The sequence below is a fragment of the Lingula anatina genome, chromosome 6 (genome assembly GCF_051362555.1).
Source record: "Lingula anatina isolate TDL-2025a chromosome 6, LinAna3.0, whole genome shotgun sequence".
Classification (NCBI taxonomy): domain Eukaryota; kingdom Metazoa; phylum Brachiopoda; class Lingulata; order Lingulida; family Lingulidae; genus Lingula; species Lingula anatina.
In genome coordinates this window covers 13,419,457-13,437,293 of record NC_141772.1, presented here as the reverse complement: position 1 = coordinate 13,437,293, position 17,837 = coordinate 13,419,457, and the positions used below count along the sequence as shown (strand labels likewise).

The 17,837-nt window shown below is 38.3% G+C and overlaps 3 protein-coding genes across 5 annotated transcripts; all 3 read right to left on the bottom strand.

Moving 5' to 3' along the window:
- Positions 1-3,051: 3,051 nt before the first annotated feature.
- LOC106156074 (sarcoplasmic calcium-binding protein-like) lies at positions 3,052-9,574 on the bottom strand. Of its 3 annotated transcripts, none has more exons than XM_087016274.1 (5): positions 9,452-9,574; positions 7,858-8,014; positions 5,534-7,485; positions 4,101-4,257; positions 3,052-3,965 (listed from the first exon to the last, which is right to left on the bottom strand). In XM_087016274.1, exons 3-5 carry the CDS (start codon positions 5,615-5,617, stop codon positions 3,559-3,561), a joined length of 648 nt encoding a protein of 215 aa, XP_086872400.1. In that variant the 5' UTR covers positions 5,618-7,485; positions 7,858-8,014; positions 9,452-9,574; the 3' UTR covers positions 3,052-3,558. The 3 variants fall into 2 exon arrangements, with proteins under 3 accessions (XP_086872400.1, XP_086872401.1, XP_013386646.2); XM_013531192.3 differs by lacking the exon at positions 4,101-4,257.
- Positions 9,575-10,501: 927 nt separating this feature from the next.
- On the bottom strand, positions 10,502-14,103 carry LOC106156086 (sarcoplasmic calcium-binding protein). Its single transcript, XM_013531204.2, has 3 exons — positions 13,626-14,103; positions 12,827-12,983; positions 10,502-11,615 (listed from the first exon to the last, which is right to left on the bottom strand). The coding sequence occupies exons 1-3, from the start codon at positions 13,707-13,709 to the stop codon at positions 11,197-11,199; spliced, it is 660 nt and encodes a 219-aa protein (XP_013386658.2). The 5' UTR covers positions 13,710-14,103; the 3' UTR covers positions 10,502-11,196.
- Positions 14,104-15,146: 1,043 nt separating this feature from the next.
- On the bottom strand, positions 15,147-16,654 carry LOC106156081 (uncharacterized). Its single transcript, XM_013531199.2, has 3 exons — positions 16,496-16,654; positions 15,783-15,939; positions 15,147-15,539 (listed from the first exon to the last, which is right to left on the bottom strand). Exons 1-3 carry the CDS (start codon positions 16,613-16,615, stop codon positions 15,241-15,243), a joined length of 576 nt encoding a protein of 191 aa, XP_013386653.2. The 5' UTR covers positions 16,616-16,654; the 3' UTR covers positions 15,147-15,240.
- Between the last annotated feature and the right edge of the window lie 1,183 nt (positions 16,655-17,837).

Genomic DNA, 17,837 nt, shown 5'->3' with positions numbered 1-17,837 from the left:
CACTCCTTGAATGAACTCCTCCCTGGTTATCAAGCCATCGCCGTCGGTATCAAACACCTGAAAGGTATCCGCAGAATGTTTTATCGGAATTCCAAAGCCGGAGAAAAAACGCTTCGTGTTCCTTCGGGGAGATGAAACCGTCTCCGTCAAGATCCAAGGAATCAAAATCAACACTAAGGAACCCAACTATTGATTCGCGGAAGTCGGTATTGACGGCGGCGAGCAAGTTGGAAAGGTAGGCGTCTTCAGAGAACTTGGAGCTTTCAGCGTCGTTCTCTTCTTGTACGATCGCCTTCCAGGCTTTCAGACGGATCTTGATTATCTCTTTTGTCATTTTGTCTGAAACAATTAAGCCCTCGGTTTAATCGCAAGGTAATAAGTGTGCGTTTTCTTATGCTAGAAAAGAAAAAGAAAAGTTGCAATGATAATCTAACGTCTAAGTGTCACTAGTAAAATTCAATTGTGATCATTGCAATGCTTTAAGGTCAATCTCTTTAGGACAAAGATAGTTTAAGGCCTCATTCAGAATAGGGAAGTGGTCAGTTTTATACCCAAAATAAATTTATGTAATTGTACATTTAAAAAAGACTTTTGTATGTTCACTTACCATTTTTAGAGAAATCGCCTTCTGTGTAAAACCGCGAGAAAACACGCCTAGAATAAGACGTTTGGAAAAAGTGATTCCCGCCATTGATGTTTAGCTACCGTCTGCTGCAGCTGCACAACTCGAATATACGCCAAACTAAACCACAATGCTCTTTTCGATATAATTTCATAACAACAAAGGTAAAAATTGATGTGATGTGGGTATATAATATCCAGGTCATATAAATGCAACACCCGTTTTCACTTTATCAGTCAACAGGCATAATTTATATGGGTGTGGTGGCATGTCTGTGTATAAAGTTTCATATGACCTCACATTGCTACAAGCACATCTGACGCAGTGTATTAAAATAAATGTCTTTATGTAGTCACACTGGTGACTTGGTGGGTGTGTTATAGTATTTCCTAGGACAAAAAACATTGCTATCGCAGCAGCTTCCAAAATTAACCATTTGTCTAAACAAAAGGCATACATGGTCGATCGATCAGTTTGGCCCGAACAATGGCCAAGACGGAACGCCAAGCCCGTCGGTCACGTGATGTTTCTGCACAGTTTCTGCTCGTTGTTTCTATCCACTTTTTGATGTTGTTTAACCAAGAACATTTTGGGCGCACGCATCTTCGTTTTCCCTTGGTGACGGCTTGGATAACATTGTTTGAATGGAGCTGTGTCGCTGTATGTTACAAATTGAGACAATCTTAGATGAAGGTGTGGCGTTAATTTTCCTTAACTTAGTCCATTTTCTCATAATCAGGCATTTTAACACCAATCAGATTATTACTGATTACTGATTAGAACATTAGGTCATCCATACATAACAAAACGTTTATGAAACATTATTTTTCTGCTCATTTCGGTTTTTCGAGTGGGCCATATGCACAGATGATTGTCAAACCAAATAATATTTATTGATTTTGTTACAGATATGAACTTTCGTTATTATACAGTTGTATGGTTGCAGACACAGAATGTTTAATCATTAGACATGCAAATAAAACCAAAAACACGGTTATATTGCACACTGCATGTGGATTAAATCAGTTTTTAATATGGCCCCCGAAAATATGCGTTTTGAATACAGATTCCATTAAAACAAAATTGCTACTATATGTACAATGCATGTTGCTTGATGAAACAATTGGACATAAGAGTCAAATACCAGAAAGCATGCTCAAAGAATCGCCGAAACCATGCCATGCTAGAACAGATAAAATCAAAGGCAGGGTTAACATAAAAAGTTGTGCGTAAAAATGATGAATATCATTATTATTGTTGCGCGATTAATACATGATGATGAGATATGAAATTCAACGTGAAGGAGAGTAAAAATATGGCAATAGATGAAAATAGAAGTCACATATCCCCTTGGGAAAGTTTCAAAAATAATCTAATCGGTAAAATTAAGGCAAGTGTGTTTAAAATTATGTAGGTGCATATACATGTATCTTTAAAAAGTTTCTAAATGCGTATATGGAATATAGGTAGTGTTGGTTATTTTTGAAAAATGTACCATTCAGTAATTGTAATTACAGTTATCATTACCATTAACAGATGAAGCAGCTATAGCCGCTGACATTACAACTTTGTAAAATAATGCTCATTATATCTGCGTATACATAGCGACAGGATATATCATACTAAAGCCTGGAGACATGCGATTTCCATCGGTAAACATATGACTCGGTGTCCTTTAAAATATTTAAGAAGTGCTTATTGAACCAAATCCCTCATTCCCATTATGAAAAAATTAATTTATTATTGAGAAAGAGCAACGTTTGCAAGTGGCTCTAAGAACATATTGTAGGGGCTGTTTTCATCTTCGCCAAACAAAAAATCAACACCTGCTTGAATGAACTATTCTCTGCTTATTAAGCCATCTCCGTTGATAACAACTGACTTAAATGCACCTGCCGAGTGCTCTGTGGGAATTCCCCAACTGTAGAAAAACACTTCAAGCTACTTTGAGGATATAAAACCGTCTCCGTCAAAATCATAACTGTTTGACTGGCAAGAGCTATTATGATAATCCAATTACGCAATTCAATCATCAATGCATGCCAAGAATGAGTTATCATCTAAGTTCGTATAAGTTGCAACGCGCTGGGCACATCCATTGCCGGAAAGAAAGTGCTGAATTTTCTCAACCAGTATTCGTGCGTGCAAATGATTGAGAAATATCATATATAAAGTACAAATTAATAATTACACAACAGGTCGGCTTAAGGTCAGCAAGCAGTCATTTACATGTACATTTAACGGCTATGCATAGTTGTATTTTTATCAGTTCTTGACGACGAAGCCCAGAATAATACCTCTGTTAGGGATAATGAAAGGCGTAGTTTTAATTGCGTCATTTAAAAGATAGTCTTCCACTTCTTTTTTTCTTTTTGAAGTACTCATCTTAATATTCGTGCAATAAAATTGAACACTTTTAAAGCACAATCTTCGTTTTTGTCGTTTTATTCACTACCCCATGTACTCCTGTACATCAGATACATAGTCAATCATGTTAATTAATTTCAGGGAATAGTTTACGACTATGAAGAATATCTCATTCCCACTACCCCGACTGGATGCGTATCGGTTCTTATAAAAAAGGCCCATATTTGGAACAATGGTTTTCCGCTGTATACATTTGGTCAATCCTATACAAACTTATACACGTTATTTGATACATGAATGTATATACTAGTAGTTTCGTCGGGGGCTGTACGAATTGAGCAACGTTTATTTGGATAGGTGCGCCGCTTTCTGCGTAAAATGTCGCATCATTATTTAAGAGCAATTACATATCTTCAATGGGAATTAATAAACCCAATCTTCTGACAGATCTCTCTACCTCAATATTCTTAGCACCCTTGTATTCATGAACTTTTTCTCCCACTCTATAATTTTTATAAGACACTTTCACCCTTCTTACTCGACCATCAGTGCCAAGTTTCATGATTTTCCTATTCTAGCAGTGGTCCCAGGAAATTTTTGTAAGGGCTGTTTTCATCTTCGCTAAACATGAAATCAGTCGCCCCTTGGATGTATTCATCTCTGGTTATCAAGCCATCGCCATCGGTATCCAGTGCCTTAAATGCATCTGCCGAGTAACCCGTCGGAATTCCCCAACTGTAGAAGAACGCTTCGTGCTCCTTTGGGGAGATGAAACCGTCTCCGTCAATATCATAACCGTCGAAGTCACGATTGATCAAATCTGGAAACGATGCACGGTAGGTGGTGTTAATGACAGCAAGCAGGTCGGATATGAACTCGTCTTCGGATACCTTGTACGCTTCATTATTCTTTGCATCTTTGCCTATCGCTTCCCACACATCTACGCGATGTTTCATCACCTTTTTTGCTTTGTTTTCTGAAAAAAAATTAAACCATGGACTCTTCCACGATAATATTATGTTATTGTTGGGGATTTATTTTGCGAATAATTCTATTAAATATACCGTTTTTTTTTATGCCGTTAGCGATCTTCATACTGTTCATAAGTTACCATCGAGGTTCAAATAACTTGCAAGGCGATGGGCACTCATTTTATATTCTTCCTTTGTTATATATCCGTCTCTGGTTGAATCCATCGCCTTAAAGAAAGTGCGCATTTTTCTCCTCCAGTATTCCGATCCCTCAACATTTGGGTAGTCATGAAGCGTCTGAAATAAGTGTCACAGATGTAGTCATTGCATTAATTCGATTAAGATAAATTATTACCCTTGTGTGTGATTTAGTTTTAGGACCACAAAGTAAATAAAGATTGACAGAAATAATTTCAAATTATGTTTCAGTTGTGAGATTCCAAGATGAGAAACGACAGTCTGATCATTCAGTAACGTAGCTGCTGTGTCCGACTAAGTATAGGTATCTTACAAGTGGTTTCCATTACAAAAATCGTGAATAGTTTGTTAATTCATAAAAAGAAACTATTTTAGCATAATGCCAAGGTACACGTATTATGCAAATATTTATAAAAAATGATTTTTTTACAAGAAGAGATTGGATGTCTTTATTTATTCTATTATTGATACAAAGAATTAAAAAATTACGATTTTAAGAGATTACTTTTCAAATGGTCTTGTTTGGGCATCCGGTTATCCAAAAGATACATTTCATAACGTGATTTTTCCTTGAGAACATTTTTAATTCGTTGGTTGATATGAGCCGAGCTACCACGCAGACAAAGATCATCAATTTTAAGCAGATGTTATGCTTGTCGCTAATGGGCTATGCTGCTGTGACAGAAATGGTAGTCCTAGGAATGGAAATCCCATATGATTTCTGCATACCAGAGTTAGTCGGAGTGTTGGGGTTAGTATAATAGATCGAATATGTAACCAGTACAAAGTAATAGGGAGCGAACCGGTGGCGGATTTAGATGAGTGGTCAGGGTGGTCCTGACCCCCCCCCCCCCCTTTCGATTTCTGAAGAAAAACGTCCCCTTTTGAATTTAGAATATTGACTAGCTGAATTATAGTTCTAAACAATATCAAATTACACCGTCCGCCCTCTAAAATACCAGCAGGTCCCGAACCCCACGCCAACCGGGGGTCTATCTCGCATCCCCGGACCCCCTTCATATAATCCTGGATCCGCCCCTGCGGACTATGGTTCCTAGCAGACTACCATTCCCGCCAGACTGCATAATATAGATAAATTGAATCCAAAGCACCCATCACACTTGCATTTTTATCATTTACATGTACATGATGTAAATTCCATTAACTTTAAGAATTCAAACATTGTAAAAAATCACATCGCTCTATTTGTTCAATAAGTGCAGCGCAGTCCACATCTTTTACACATGCAATTATACCTAAGTTGACCCAATGGCACTTTGAAATCAAAGAGTCAATTCTCTACATTTTTCCTTTTACCCAAAATATATGTTTATACATATGTTCATTTAGTAAAGGCCTTAGAATGTGCACTCACCATTTTCGGTGAAATTGCCTTCTTTGTAAAACCTCGAGAAAACACGCTTAGAATAAAACGTTTGGAAAAAGTGATTCCCGCCATTGGTGTCTAGCTGTCGTCTGCTGTAGCCTCACAACTCGAATGTACGCCAAACTAAACCACAATGGTTTTTTGACATAATTTTATGACAACTAAAGGTAAACCTTGATGTGATGTGGGTATATAATATCCAGGTTATATAAATACAACATCCTTTTCACCTTATCTGTCAACAGGCATAATGTATCTGTACGTGACGGAATGTCTGTGTAGCAAGGCAGATTGTTGATAGTACCTGAAAGTTTAATATGACCTCACATTGCTACAGGCACATCTGATGCAGTGTACTAAAATAAATGTCTTCATGTAGTTTGCTGTGTCACTCTCTGGTGACTTACTATATTATAGTATCCCTTAGAACAAAAACAAAAAACATTCCTATCGCAACAGCTTCCAGAATATACCATTTGTCTAAACAAAAGGCATAAATGGTTGATCGATCAGGCGCCGTGCTTGGCCCAAACGATGGAGATGACGAAATGAGCATAAAAATCATAGCTTTAGCAACAGCTTCCAGAATTTATAATTTGATTAAACGAAAATCACGCTCGACCCAAACGGAACCTCAAGCCCTTCGGTCACGTGATGTCTCTGCACAGTTGCTGGTTGTTGTTCCTGTCCAATTTTTTGTGTTTTTTATCCACATACGTCATGGGAGTTTGTGTCTTCGTCTTCCCTTGGTGTATGCTTGAACAACAGTTTTTGAATGGAGCTGTACCGATATATGTTTTGATTTATGGGCTTTGATTTTCTTAGCTTCTCATAATCAAGACCTTTCTTACACGAATCAGTTGGGACAAAATAACAAATTGTTTTCATGATCACTCCATGATCCTTTGGGGAGATAAACCGTCGCCGTCAAGATCATAATCGTTTGTATTAACTGCCATAAGTTATTTTGATAGTGCAAATACGCAATTCAATCATCAATGCATGCCAAACCTTACCACTTAAGTTCATATAGCTGGCAACGCGCCTAAATTTGTCCGAAAGAATTTCTCCATCCAGTATTCCGAGCCCTTAAAAATCGGGTTATCGTGAGATGTCTGTAATGAGTGCAAAACATGTAGTAATGTCACAAATAAAGTACAAATTAAAAAATACAAAACATGTCAGCTTCAGGTCAGCAATTACATTTTGACGACGATGGCAAGAGTAATATCTCCATTATGGTAAATTAAATGCGTTGTTATATGTGAATCTTTTAAAAAATAGTTTTCCCAGTTTTTTTTAAGTATATATATATATTAATATTCGTGCAATAAAAAGTAAACACTTTTAAAGCACAAACTTTGTTTTTGTTGTGTTATATTCACCATCCCATGTGCTCCTGTACATTAGATGCATGGTCAATCATGTTAATTCATTTCAGAGAATAGTTTTCGCTTGCATTTTTTTAGCTTGCATTTGCCCTCAAGTTTACTATACCAGGGGTGTTTTAAACCTCTGATTCTAAGTTTCGTGATTTTCCTATTCTAACAGTGGTCCCAGGAAATTTTTGTAAGGGCTGTTTTCATCTTCGCTAAACATGAAATCAGCCGCGCCTTGGATGTATTCATCTCTGCTTATCAAGCCATCGCCATCGGTATCCAGTGCCTTAAATGTGTCTGCCGAGTAATCCGTCGGAATTCTCCAACTGTAGAAAAACGCTTTGTGCTCCTTTGATGATATGAAACCGTCTTCGTCAAGATCATAAACATCGAATTCACGACTGGCAAAATCTACAAGCGCGTCACGGAAACTGGTATTGATGACATCAAGGTAGTTGGATATGAACTCGTCTTCGGATATCTTGTACACTTCAGAATTCTTTGGATCTTTGCTAAATGCTTCCCACACTTCTATGCACAGCACCTCCTTTGCCTTTGTTTCTGAAAGAAATACGTGTAAACACAGTCCAGACTCAGGCCCGTAGCCAGGGGGGTTCGGGGGGTTCGAAAGAACCGCCCCTTTTGCTGGGAAAAGGTCAACTCTGGGTAAAATTTGATATAGGGACATGACGTTTTTATGGGAAAAGGTCCACTTTTTCAAAAAAAGAACCCCCCCCCCCCTTTGGAAATTGCGTCTACAGACCCGAGACTATACAGTTCAATCAACCATGGCGTCTTCCAATATCATAATATGTTATTGGTAAGTATTAATTTTGTCAAATATACATTAAATGTACCGTTTATATTGATTGCCGTTAGCTTTCTTCATACTGAAATAACGCTATTCATCAAAACATTTCAAGATTAAGTTACCATCGAGGCCCATATAACTTGCCAGACGATGTGCACTGAATTCATAATCTTCCTTTGTTATATATCCGTCTCTGGTTGCATCCATCGCCTTAAAGAAAGTGCGCAATTTTCTCCTCCAGTATTCCGATCCTTTTACAATTGGGTAGTCATGAGGCGTCTGAAATTAGTGTCGCAGATTTAGTCATACATGTACCATATATTATATTTAAATAAGTTGTTAACATTATGTGTGATTCAGTTTTACGACAATTAGGTAAATAAACATCGAAAGTAATAATTTCAAATTGTGTCTCAGTTATGAGAGTCAAAGTTGAGAACCGTCAATCTGATCAGTCAGTAACTAAGCTCCATTTTGAGACATCCTCTAAGGCCGACTAAGAATATGCACCTTACAAGTGGTTTCCATTTCAAAAATCGAGAATAGTATGGTTAATTCATAAAAAGAAACTATTTTAATCATAATACCAAGGTACATATATAATGCAAATATTTTTAAAAATTAAAGAAATAGTTTTATTATTTTTTAAAAGTTTTTTCAAGTTTAAAGAAGAGGATGGATGTCTTCATTTGTTATTCTATTGACACATGTTTGAAAATTAAAAGCTTTGCCATTTTAAGTTATTACTTTGCAAATTGTCTTGGTTATAATTGTACAGCCGTTAGCAAAAGATATATTTCAGAACGTGATTCCCTTTAAAGCGTTTTTAAAGCGTTGATTGGTTGGCATGTGTCATGCTACCATGCAGGCAAAGATCATCAACATTAAACAGAAGTTATGACTACTTTCTTATGAAAAAAATACGGCACTACAGATATAGCACCAAGTTATAGTCCAGGCTTCACATTTTCAGTGCTCAACATCCGTAAAATCTAAGGTTTTCGATCTTACGTGTCCCTTTAAAAAGTGATCAGAGCGAAGACTCGAGTGTTTGGTTAATGTGAAACTTTTATGCTGTCCACATTTTTTTCAAGTCTGGATCCTATGGGAAGAACACATATATGGGTCCCAGATCCCTTGCCCCCATCCCCTTATTAGTCCACCCCACACAGCAACACACGGAGGCATATCGCGAAGCGACGGTGGGGTCTTAATCGCCAAATTTCGTTCAGCATACCTGTATCTTGATTTTTTCAGTGTGTAGCCCAGCTGATGATGACAAATTGCGTCACAGTACCACGTGACCTACGAGTAGATCTGGGGCTCCATTTTTGCAAAGTGGGGCGTTCATTTTATAATGCACTTTTTTCTACAAATCGGTGGTTTTTATATGAGGATAATCGAGTATAATCAATCTCTCGTGTAACGTTAAGTGCAGTGCTTTTCTCAAGTTCGAAAACGAGCATTTACTTGGCTATTTTCTGGGCAATTTTGTGATGTAAATTTCATTTACTTTAAAATTCAAATATTGTAAAAACATTCATAGTGTTGTATTGTTCAATCAGTGCATTGCAGTCCACATCTTTTAAACATTTATATCCAAGTGGATCCCATGGAGCTGTGAAAACAAAGCGTGTATTATCTATTTTTTTCCGTTTTACCCAAAATATATCTATATATTTATCATTAAGTATAGGCTTTAGAATGTGCACTCACCATTTTCAGAGAAATTGCCTTCTGTGAAAAGCCTCGAGAAAACACGCCTAGAATAAGACGTTTGGAAAACATGGTTCCCGCCATTGGTGTCTAGCTACCGTCTGCTGCAGCCTCACAACTCAAATGTACGCCAAACTAAATCACAATGTTTTTTGATATAATTTTATAACAATAAAAGAAAGCTTGATGTGATATGGGTATATAATATCCAGGTCCTATAAATACAACGCCCACTTTCAGCTTACCTGTCAACAGGCATAATGTATCTCTATGTGATAAAACGTCTGTGTATGAAGGCAGATTGTTGATAGTACCTGAAAGTTAAATATGTCCTCACATTGCTACAAGCACATCTGGTGCAGTGTATTAAAATTAATGTCTTCATGTGGTTTGCTGTGTCACTCTCTGGTGATTTGGTCAATGTATTATAGTATTCCCTAGGACAAAAAACATTGCTACAGCAGCAGTATCCCGTATTTATCATTTGTTTAAATTAAAGGCATATATGGTCGATCAATCAGGTGGCCCAAGCGGATCGCCAAGCCTTTCGACCATGTGATGTTTCTGCGCAGTTGCTGGCTGTTGTTCCTGTCCAAGTTTTGTTATCTAAGAACGTCTTGCGTCTGCGTCTTCCCTTGGTGTCGGCTAGGATAACAGTGTTTGTATCGAGCTGTGCAGATGCACATGTAACGAATTAAGACTTAGTTAAAAGTATGGCATCGATTTTCCTTAACTAAGTCAATTTTCTCATAATTAAGGCCTTCCTTACACAAATCAGTTGAGAAATAAACATACAGTTTTTGAAAAGTGTCGCGCCTTTTTTCTTCTCAAAATCGAATCCACGTCATATCTTTGCTATTTTATTTTTTCTGCACATTTTGGGTTTTGAGTAGGCCATATACACAGATGATTGTCAAACCAAATAACGCTTGCTGATTTTGTTACAAATATCAACTTATCTTTCCTCTACATTTATATGATTGCAGGCACAAAATATTTTATCATAAGACATGCAAATGAAACAAAAACAAGTCGTTTTTTCAATATAAGTTCTTTTGAAAACAGATTCTATTAAAATAAAATTGTTAATAAATGTACAATGTATGTTGCATGACCAAACAATTGGACATAAGAGACAAATACCAGAAAGCATGCTCAAAGAATCACCGAAACCATGTGATGCTAAAACAGATAAAACCAAACGCAAGGCTAACAAGGTTGTTCATAAAAGTAACGAAGATCACTGTTATGCCTGTGTGGTGATTATGTGATAAATTTTAATAAAATATGAAAATCACCATATAAGAGAAAAGAGATGACAATAGATGAAAATAGAAGGCCACATATCCCCTTGAGAGAGCTTGGCATTAATCAAACATGTGAAATAAATATAAAACAAGTGTAATTAAAATTTTGTAAGATGTGTGTATCTTTTTGTAAGATGTGTGTATCTTTACCTAATTACCAAATACGTATATGTAATATAGGCAGTGTATATATAAGTACAATTATCATGTCCATGAATAGTAGTAGTAGCAACAATAGCCACTGCTATTTCAACTTTATGAAATAATGCTCATTATTATTAGATTTGAGTAAAAATGGCGATAAGGTATATCATTCTCAAGCCTGGCGGCATGCAACCTCCATCGGTTCAAACATGACTCGGTGTCTATTTTAAAAGAAGTTTAAGAACTGTTTACTGAACCAAATCCCTCATTCCCAATATGAAAAAAATAAGGTAACTATTGAGGGAGAGGGACGTTTGCAAGTGGCCCTAAGAAAATATTGTAGGGGCTGTTTTCATCTTCGCCAAACAAAAAATCAACCCCCGCTTGAATAAACTCCTCTCTGCTTATCAAGCCATCGCCGTTGATATCAACTGCCTTAAATGCACCTGCCGAGTGCTCCGTGGGAATTCCCCAACTATAGAAAAACACTTCATGCTCCTTTGGGGAGATGAACCCGTCGCCGTCCATATCATAAGCGTCGAATTCATAAGTGGCCAAAGCAAGGAACGCCTCACGGAAGGTGGTATTGATGACAGTCAGCAGTTCGGACAGATACTCGTCTTCGGACACCTGGTGGTCATCCGAATGCGTTCCTCTGTCATATGCCTCCCAGATTTTTACACGGTGTTCCATTACCTCTTTTGCCTTGTTTTCTGAAACAACAAATCCCCAAAGTACAGAATAATAGTCAGTGTGCGATTTAAACAAATAATGTTTTGATGTCCTAAACGCAAATTAATGTCGCCACATACACGTATAAAAAACCTTCATTGTAGTTAAATTGAACTATAAAACTTTTCAAATTGATTATACTTAGACAAATCTAATTTGTTGTTTTGGCAAAGCAACAACATAACACTTCAAGAGCATTCACATCGAGAAGAGCCGAGATCTAGCAAGGCTGAGACCTAAATACGTCGGACGTACATGAAAGGAAAACCGCGTAATCCTTCATTTCATGTCATTGAGAGACCATTAAAGGATTAAGCGGTTTTCCTTTCATGTAGGCCCTCCATATTTAGGTCTCGGCCTTGCTAGACCTCGGCTCTTCTCGATGTGAATGCTCTCTTTGTTCTCCATATATATGTGGCCATTCAAAATGGAAGATCCGAGCATCAACTGGTCCGATTATATGCTACATGAAAAGAAGACCGCTTAATCCTGTAATGGTCTCTCTGCCTCTCACACGCATTCCCACGCGTCTGGTCGAATAGAGACGAAATTTAATTACTGTACCCCTGCAGGGAGGACGCGTGGGGAGGCGTGTTAGAGACGGAGAGACCTTTCAAGGATTAAGCGATCTATCTTTCATGAAGGTCCAACATATGTAAGTCGTGGACCAGTAAGCATTCGGATCTTCTCATTCTGAATGGGGCTACAGGATATAACTGACAATATATCAGGATCATGACATGTAAGATCCCATTTCCATAGATTTTAGATCGATCTATCCCTGTGGGGAATCTCACTAGATTACTGTCAGCTTAGCCGGCTTAAGCGTCTGTCAAAGCTAAAAGCTGTAAGGGGGTAATATCCAGGTCGCACTATGGTGCGCGCTCGGCTGACTGCAATTTACCGTGAAACCCCAGGGAGTTAGGTCAATCTAAATATAAGAGTGCATTCCCATAGATTTTGATCGACCCATCTAGATCTACCTAACTCCCTGGGGGTTCACGCTTAATTGATGTCAGCCAAGCGCGCACGGTAGTAAATTACCCCCTTACAGCTTTTAGTACGCGGGACAGACGCTTAAGCCGGCTAAGCTGACAGTAATCTAGTGAGACTCCCCACAGGGATAGATCGATCTAAAGTCTATATCTCTGGATCGATCTAAATCTCTGGGAATGTACTCTTAGTTAATTACCATCGAGGTTCATGTAACTGCTGACACGCTGGGCACTCATCTCATACGCTTTCCTCGTTATATACCCGTCGCCGTTCACATCGAGAGATCTGAATAAAGTGCGGATTTTTCTCTTCCAGTGTTCCGTCCCTGTCACAGGTGGGTAGTCTTGAGGAGTCTGAAACATGGTCAAAGTTTCTTGAATTTTATATTTGGCGTTTATCAATATTTATGGGAATATTTTTTCCAAAAGTGCGTGTGTAAACAATGATACTTCGATCTCATCTTGGGACTTGTACATAAGTTGATCGCGATGCAAAGCACCAAGTTGCATAAGGGGCTTAGTTTTGCAATCTATGACTACGAGAGCCGAATGCTCGAAAAAAAACTTCATAACGAATGACCATGTTCATACACCCAATAATACATTCAATATTATACTAACGTACACTCCCAAAGACACGACTACTTTCTCTCAAATCACCCACTAAAGGTACCAGGTTTTTTTAATCTATCACCGCGAACCTACATTTTTATAAACTGTTTATTTTTACAAAAAGAAACATTTTATTTGCGATGTATATTGGGTGGGATGTAAATCCAGTTTCCTTCAAAATAAAATTTTATTTACATTTGTACTCATTTCATTTGAAAAATTCCAACGAAATGCAATGCGTATACGATGATATATAGAAACGATATGCAAAAAGGACTTTAAATAAAGTGAGCCATTTTGTTCCATTCACTTTTCTTTCTCGACAAAAATACTAAATTGTGTAAAATCTATTTACTGAGAATTGATTTAAGCGTGTGTACTTACCCTTTTCAATGAAATAGCCTGCTGTGTAATACCACGAGAAAACATGCCTTGCAGGAGACGTTGAGTAAAATATTTTCCAGACATAGGTGTCTTGTCGACCGTGGTATTTTTGCAACTGGAACGTAAGCTTTAAACTAAAACTCATTTTACTGAGTTTATAACGGGTTTTCTCACCGTGAGTCATCTCATTAAGCATTACATGTACGAGGACCGATTTCGTAAAATGTTAAATAATCTGGTGGTGACATTCAATGAAAGCCTGGATGCTCTCGTATCTATATAACATACGAACCATTACAAATACTATTCGACATCACGCCATCCTGCCAACATAGAAAATATTATAGGTGCGGGATTATAATGTAATCCTGTCTGTGAGAACGAACTTGTTCCAGGTCTAAAGGCAACCAATTACCACCTTACTTCCCTGCGATGAAAGCGCTTGATTGACACTTTGTCATATCCTCGCTGCCAGACACAATTAGATGCCATTAGTCCAGGGTCGAGTTTCGTGTTGGTGACGTCGCATACCAGACTTGATGAAACTTCAGGTAACTTGAAACAGGTTAATAGGGTTTTTGTGGGATAACAGGGGAAAACGTGGCCATGCGTTACACGGGGATCTTTGTTCATCTTTCGGAGGCTGTATGTGTGTGTGTGTATGTCATTTAAGTTGACTAATGGCTCAAACAAGAGGGCTCCCTTCAGTATACATATTCAAGTAACCTTGAAATAATAAAATGCTGAATATTTTACCAGTATGTTTATTGCGTTATTCATCTCTGGTGAGAGGATGACGGGTTAATTTACGACGTATGATCGGAGTTGACATGGATTTTAGTAACATTTGGTACAAACACCATTTGAGCTTGAACATAATCAACCAAACAGTGAAACATCTTTTCTCTGTCACTTCTACTCCAAAACCATAATGGAAATACAACAAGTTCATGCCAGTAATTTGACAGATATCATATTATTTATATGATGATGGTGTCTTTCAAACAAAGAGAATCTGCTACTGCACTCTCACAGCACACTCAGTCACAGCATATCAATTGAGGGTCTAGACGGTCCAAACATTACATAGTGTCCCCTCACCGTGAGGTCGTCGATTGATGAAGAGCGGTTATATATAACAGCAATGAGAGAAAATATAAGAATTCTATGCCCTTCTTCTGTAATGCAAGTCATTGTAAAAAAAACTGAGATATATGGCTTATTTTAGATATCTAACAAGGGTCATTGAGCACGAACTTACTTTTCTGTTGCAGTAAAGACTTAAATGAAATGTTGCAATATCATACCTGGTGCTATTCAGATTAACAAAACATGTAGTTATATGTGCATTATACTTAAAGTTACACAGATTATGTTAAAAGGCCCTTTTGCATCAAACAAGCCACATGTTTATCATATATAGGCGTGCCTGTATAACACAATACAGTAAAGCAGACCACTAATAGTGATCATGAAAATTGATTCCAGAAACATCTAAGGCCAGTTGATGGTCAATGTTACTACTCTACAAGAGGGCCCATGAAACAAACATAGGGGCTGTTTTCGTCTTCGCTATAAAAGAAGTCAACATGGCCCTGCACGAACTCATCTCTGCTTATAATGCCATCGCCATCTGTATCAAGCACTTTGAAGACATCTCCTGACTTATCAGCTGAAAGCCCATTACCATAGAAAAACGCCTTGTGTTCCTTTGGGGAGATGAAACCGTCGCCGTCGATGTCAATGGAATCGCAAGACCCAGAGCGGCGACGCGGAGGGACGCGTTAACTGCACGGTGTAACTGATGGAGAAACTCGTCTTCGGAAAGTTCTAGGTTGTCAGGGTCACTAGCTCCACGGGACAGTTCTTCCCAAGTGTATTGCCGCTTTTTCAAGACCTCTCTTGCCATGCTTTCTGAAAAGACAATTGAATCCATAACCACACGGGATACAGTATTAGTGCAGTTTCCTATATTTGGATGGGTTAGTAAACTTTGATCATTACTACTCGATATATTTTCATATGTATATATCGTACACATTGATCATGTCATGTTTGCAATCAATGCACTATTAAACGCCAATCACTTCTTCGTGTATCGGAAATATTTTCACCAGCTAACAAACAATGTAATCTTTGGATGATTTTTTTTTTTACCGTTAAGCTCCATGTAACTAGAAACCCGGTGTGCACACATCTCGAAATCCTTCTTCGTGAGAAACCCATCCTTGTCCGCGTCTCTAGCTCTGAATAAAGTGCGGAGTTTTCTTTTCCAATGCTCTGATCCTGTTATAGGTGGGTAGTCGTGGGGAGTCTGAAATAAGAGTCCTACATTGTGGTGATGTTCTTAATTTATTCATTAATACTTTAATATTTTTTTATTTAAATTAAAATAGTGTATGTACGGAACAAGGCGACAAATTATGCTTATAGACATAAGTTACAGTACCGAGTAACTCTGTGCGACAGATTTATGGAAAATAATATCAGAACAACGGGGACTTGCTTTTGCGTATGTGATATGCATCTAGGGGCTCACTCCCATTGAAAAGATTGTTCTACGTAGATCGATCTGCCTCCGCGGGGAGTCTCGCTGAATACAATCAGATTGGCGTAAGTAGAATACTGAAGAGCTGGTGTTTGTACAAGTGCGTTGGAAACAAAATGAGGCGTTTTAATATGTTAATATAATTGCATTTAGCGAGAGTCCCTTTTGCAAATGGATCGAACTACATAGAATGATAGTCTCATTGGGAATGGGCCCTAGTGGCCTGACCTTAATCATTTCTCCGGAAATAACATGCACTCAGTAATTCTCACTGTCTCCTTTCTTTCAAAAGCGTATCATTCATCATTAGATGTGCACTCACCATTTTCAGAGAAACCGCTTTATGTGTGAAACTTCTAAAAAACATGCCTTGAAAAAGACGCTTAGAAAAAATCATTCTCGCCATTGCTGTCTCGCCGATTCGTGTATTATGATATGACATAATATGATGTAGGCTTTTCGTTACGCCACAACGGTGTGTTAAACGGTCTGCTATGACAATAAAATGGAGAAAAACGGGTGTAACAGGAGTACATAATTTCCACGTTACATAAAGTGATACATCTCCCATTATGATTTACGATCCTTTCAACAGACACCATCGTTTTGGGGTTAATCATCCTTTTATGTCTCTGTGTGATAAAACTGTCCATCTATACTAATGTGTACTAATGTGTGTTGCCATGCGTAATTTAATATTACAGTCGAGTTATGTGTGTGTGAGAGAGAGAGAGACGGGGGGGGGGGGTCTCCACAGACATATATAAACATACAGGTATGTCTTCAGTCCCAGTCTCAAGCAGCACAAACGCATGCTGAATCTATACTGTAACATGTTTCATTCAGTTTGGAGAGTTTACAATCAGTATCTCAAACCATGGGTTAAGCCAAGAGACCCGCAACTATAAGAGTGTCGGCTCTTACACGCCTCCCCACGCGTCTTCCCTGCAGAGCACAGTAATTAAATTGCGGCTCAATTCGACCGGTCGAGGGACGACGCGTGGGAGACGTACGAGAGGCGGAGAGACCATTAAAGGATTAGGCGATCTTACTTTCATGTTGGATCGACTATACTTGATTCGCGGACCAGTAGATCGAGGAACATCTGTTCTGCATGCAACCATAAGAGAGAAATAAAGGTCTAGGAAAATTCAGACTCCTGATGTTATATCCCCCCCCCCCCAGTCACACTTGGGGCTTCTGATCTAAGCAACATGTATTTATCTACAGCCGAATACTTGGTCAGTTTAAATTGTCACGCAGGTCATGTTAGATATGAATTATCGCCTTGTCTTACACCCCATTTCCATAGATTTTTAGATCGATCTATCCCTGTGGGGAGTCTCCCTAGATTACTGTCAGCTTGGCCGGCTTAAGCGTCTGTCCCGCCTACTAAAAGCTGTAAGGGGGTAATTAACTATGGTGCCCGCTCGGCTGACTGCAATTTAGTGTGAACCCCCAGGGAGTTAGGTCGATCTAAGTCTTAATCTTTAGATCGATCTAAATCTCTGGGAAAGCACCCTTATTACTGGGGAACAGTAGCTGGAATGAGGTAAGGACTTGCTTATTTTCACTCTAAAATCATTCTCTTTATTTCCTTGAAACCGTCAAATTTTTGCATTGTGAGATCACCGTCATGTATTCACAGCTACATCCTTTTAAAA

Coding starts and splice junctions, on each gene's coding strand:
- LOC106156081 (XM_013531199.2), bottom strand. CDS start 16,615: ATGTCATATCATAATACACGAATCGGCGAGACAGCAATGGCGAGAATG. Junction 15,940..16,495: donor AAGCGGTTTCTCTGAAAATG/GTGAGTGCACAT, acceptor CTCTTATTTCAG/ACTCCCCACGACTACCCACC. Junction 15,540..15,782: donor TAGTTACATGGAGCTTAACG/GTAAAAAAAAAA, acceptor TTGTCTTTTCAG/AAAGCATGGCAAGAGAGGTC.
- LOC106156074 (XM_087016274.1), bottom strand. CDS start 5,617: ATGGCGGGAATCACTTTTTCCAAACGTTTTATTCTAAGCGTGTTTTCT. Junction 4,258..5,533: donor AGGCAATTTCACCGAAAATG/GTGAGTGCACAT, acceptor CACTTATTTCAG/ACGCTTCATGACTACCCAAA. Junction 3,966..4,100: donor AAGTTATTTGAACCTCGATG/GTAACTTATGAA, acceptor ATTTTTTTTCAG/AAAACAAAGCAAAAAAGGTG.
- LOC106156086 (XM_013531204.2), bottom strand. CDS start 13,709: ATGTCTGGAAAATATTTTACTCAACGTCTCCTGCAAGGCATGTTTTCT. Junction 12,984..13,625: donor AGGCTATTTCATTGAAAAGG/GTAAGTACACAC, acceptor ACCATGTTTCAG/ACTCCTCAAGACTACCCACC. Junction 11,616..12,826: donor CAGTTACATGAACCTCGATG/GTAATTAACTAA, acceptor TTGTTGTTTCAG/AAAACAAGGCAAAAGAGGTA.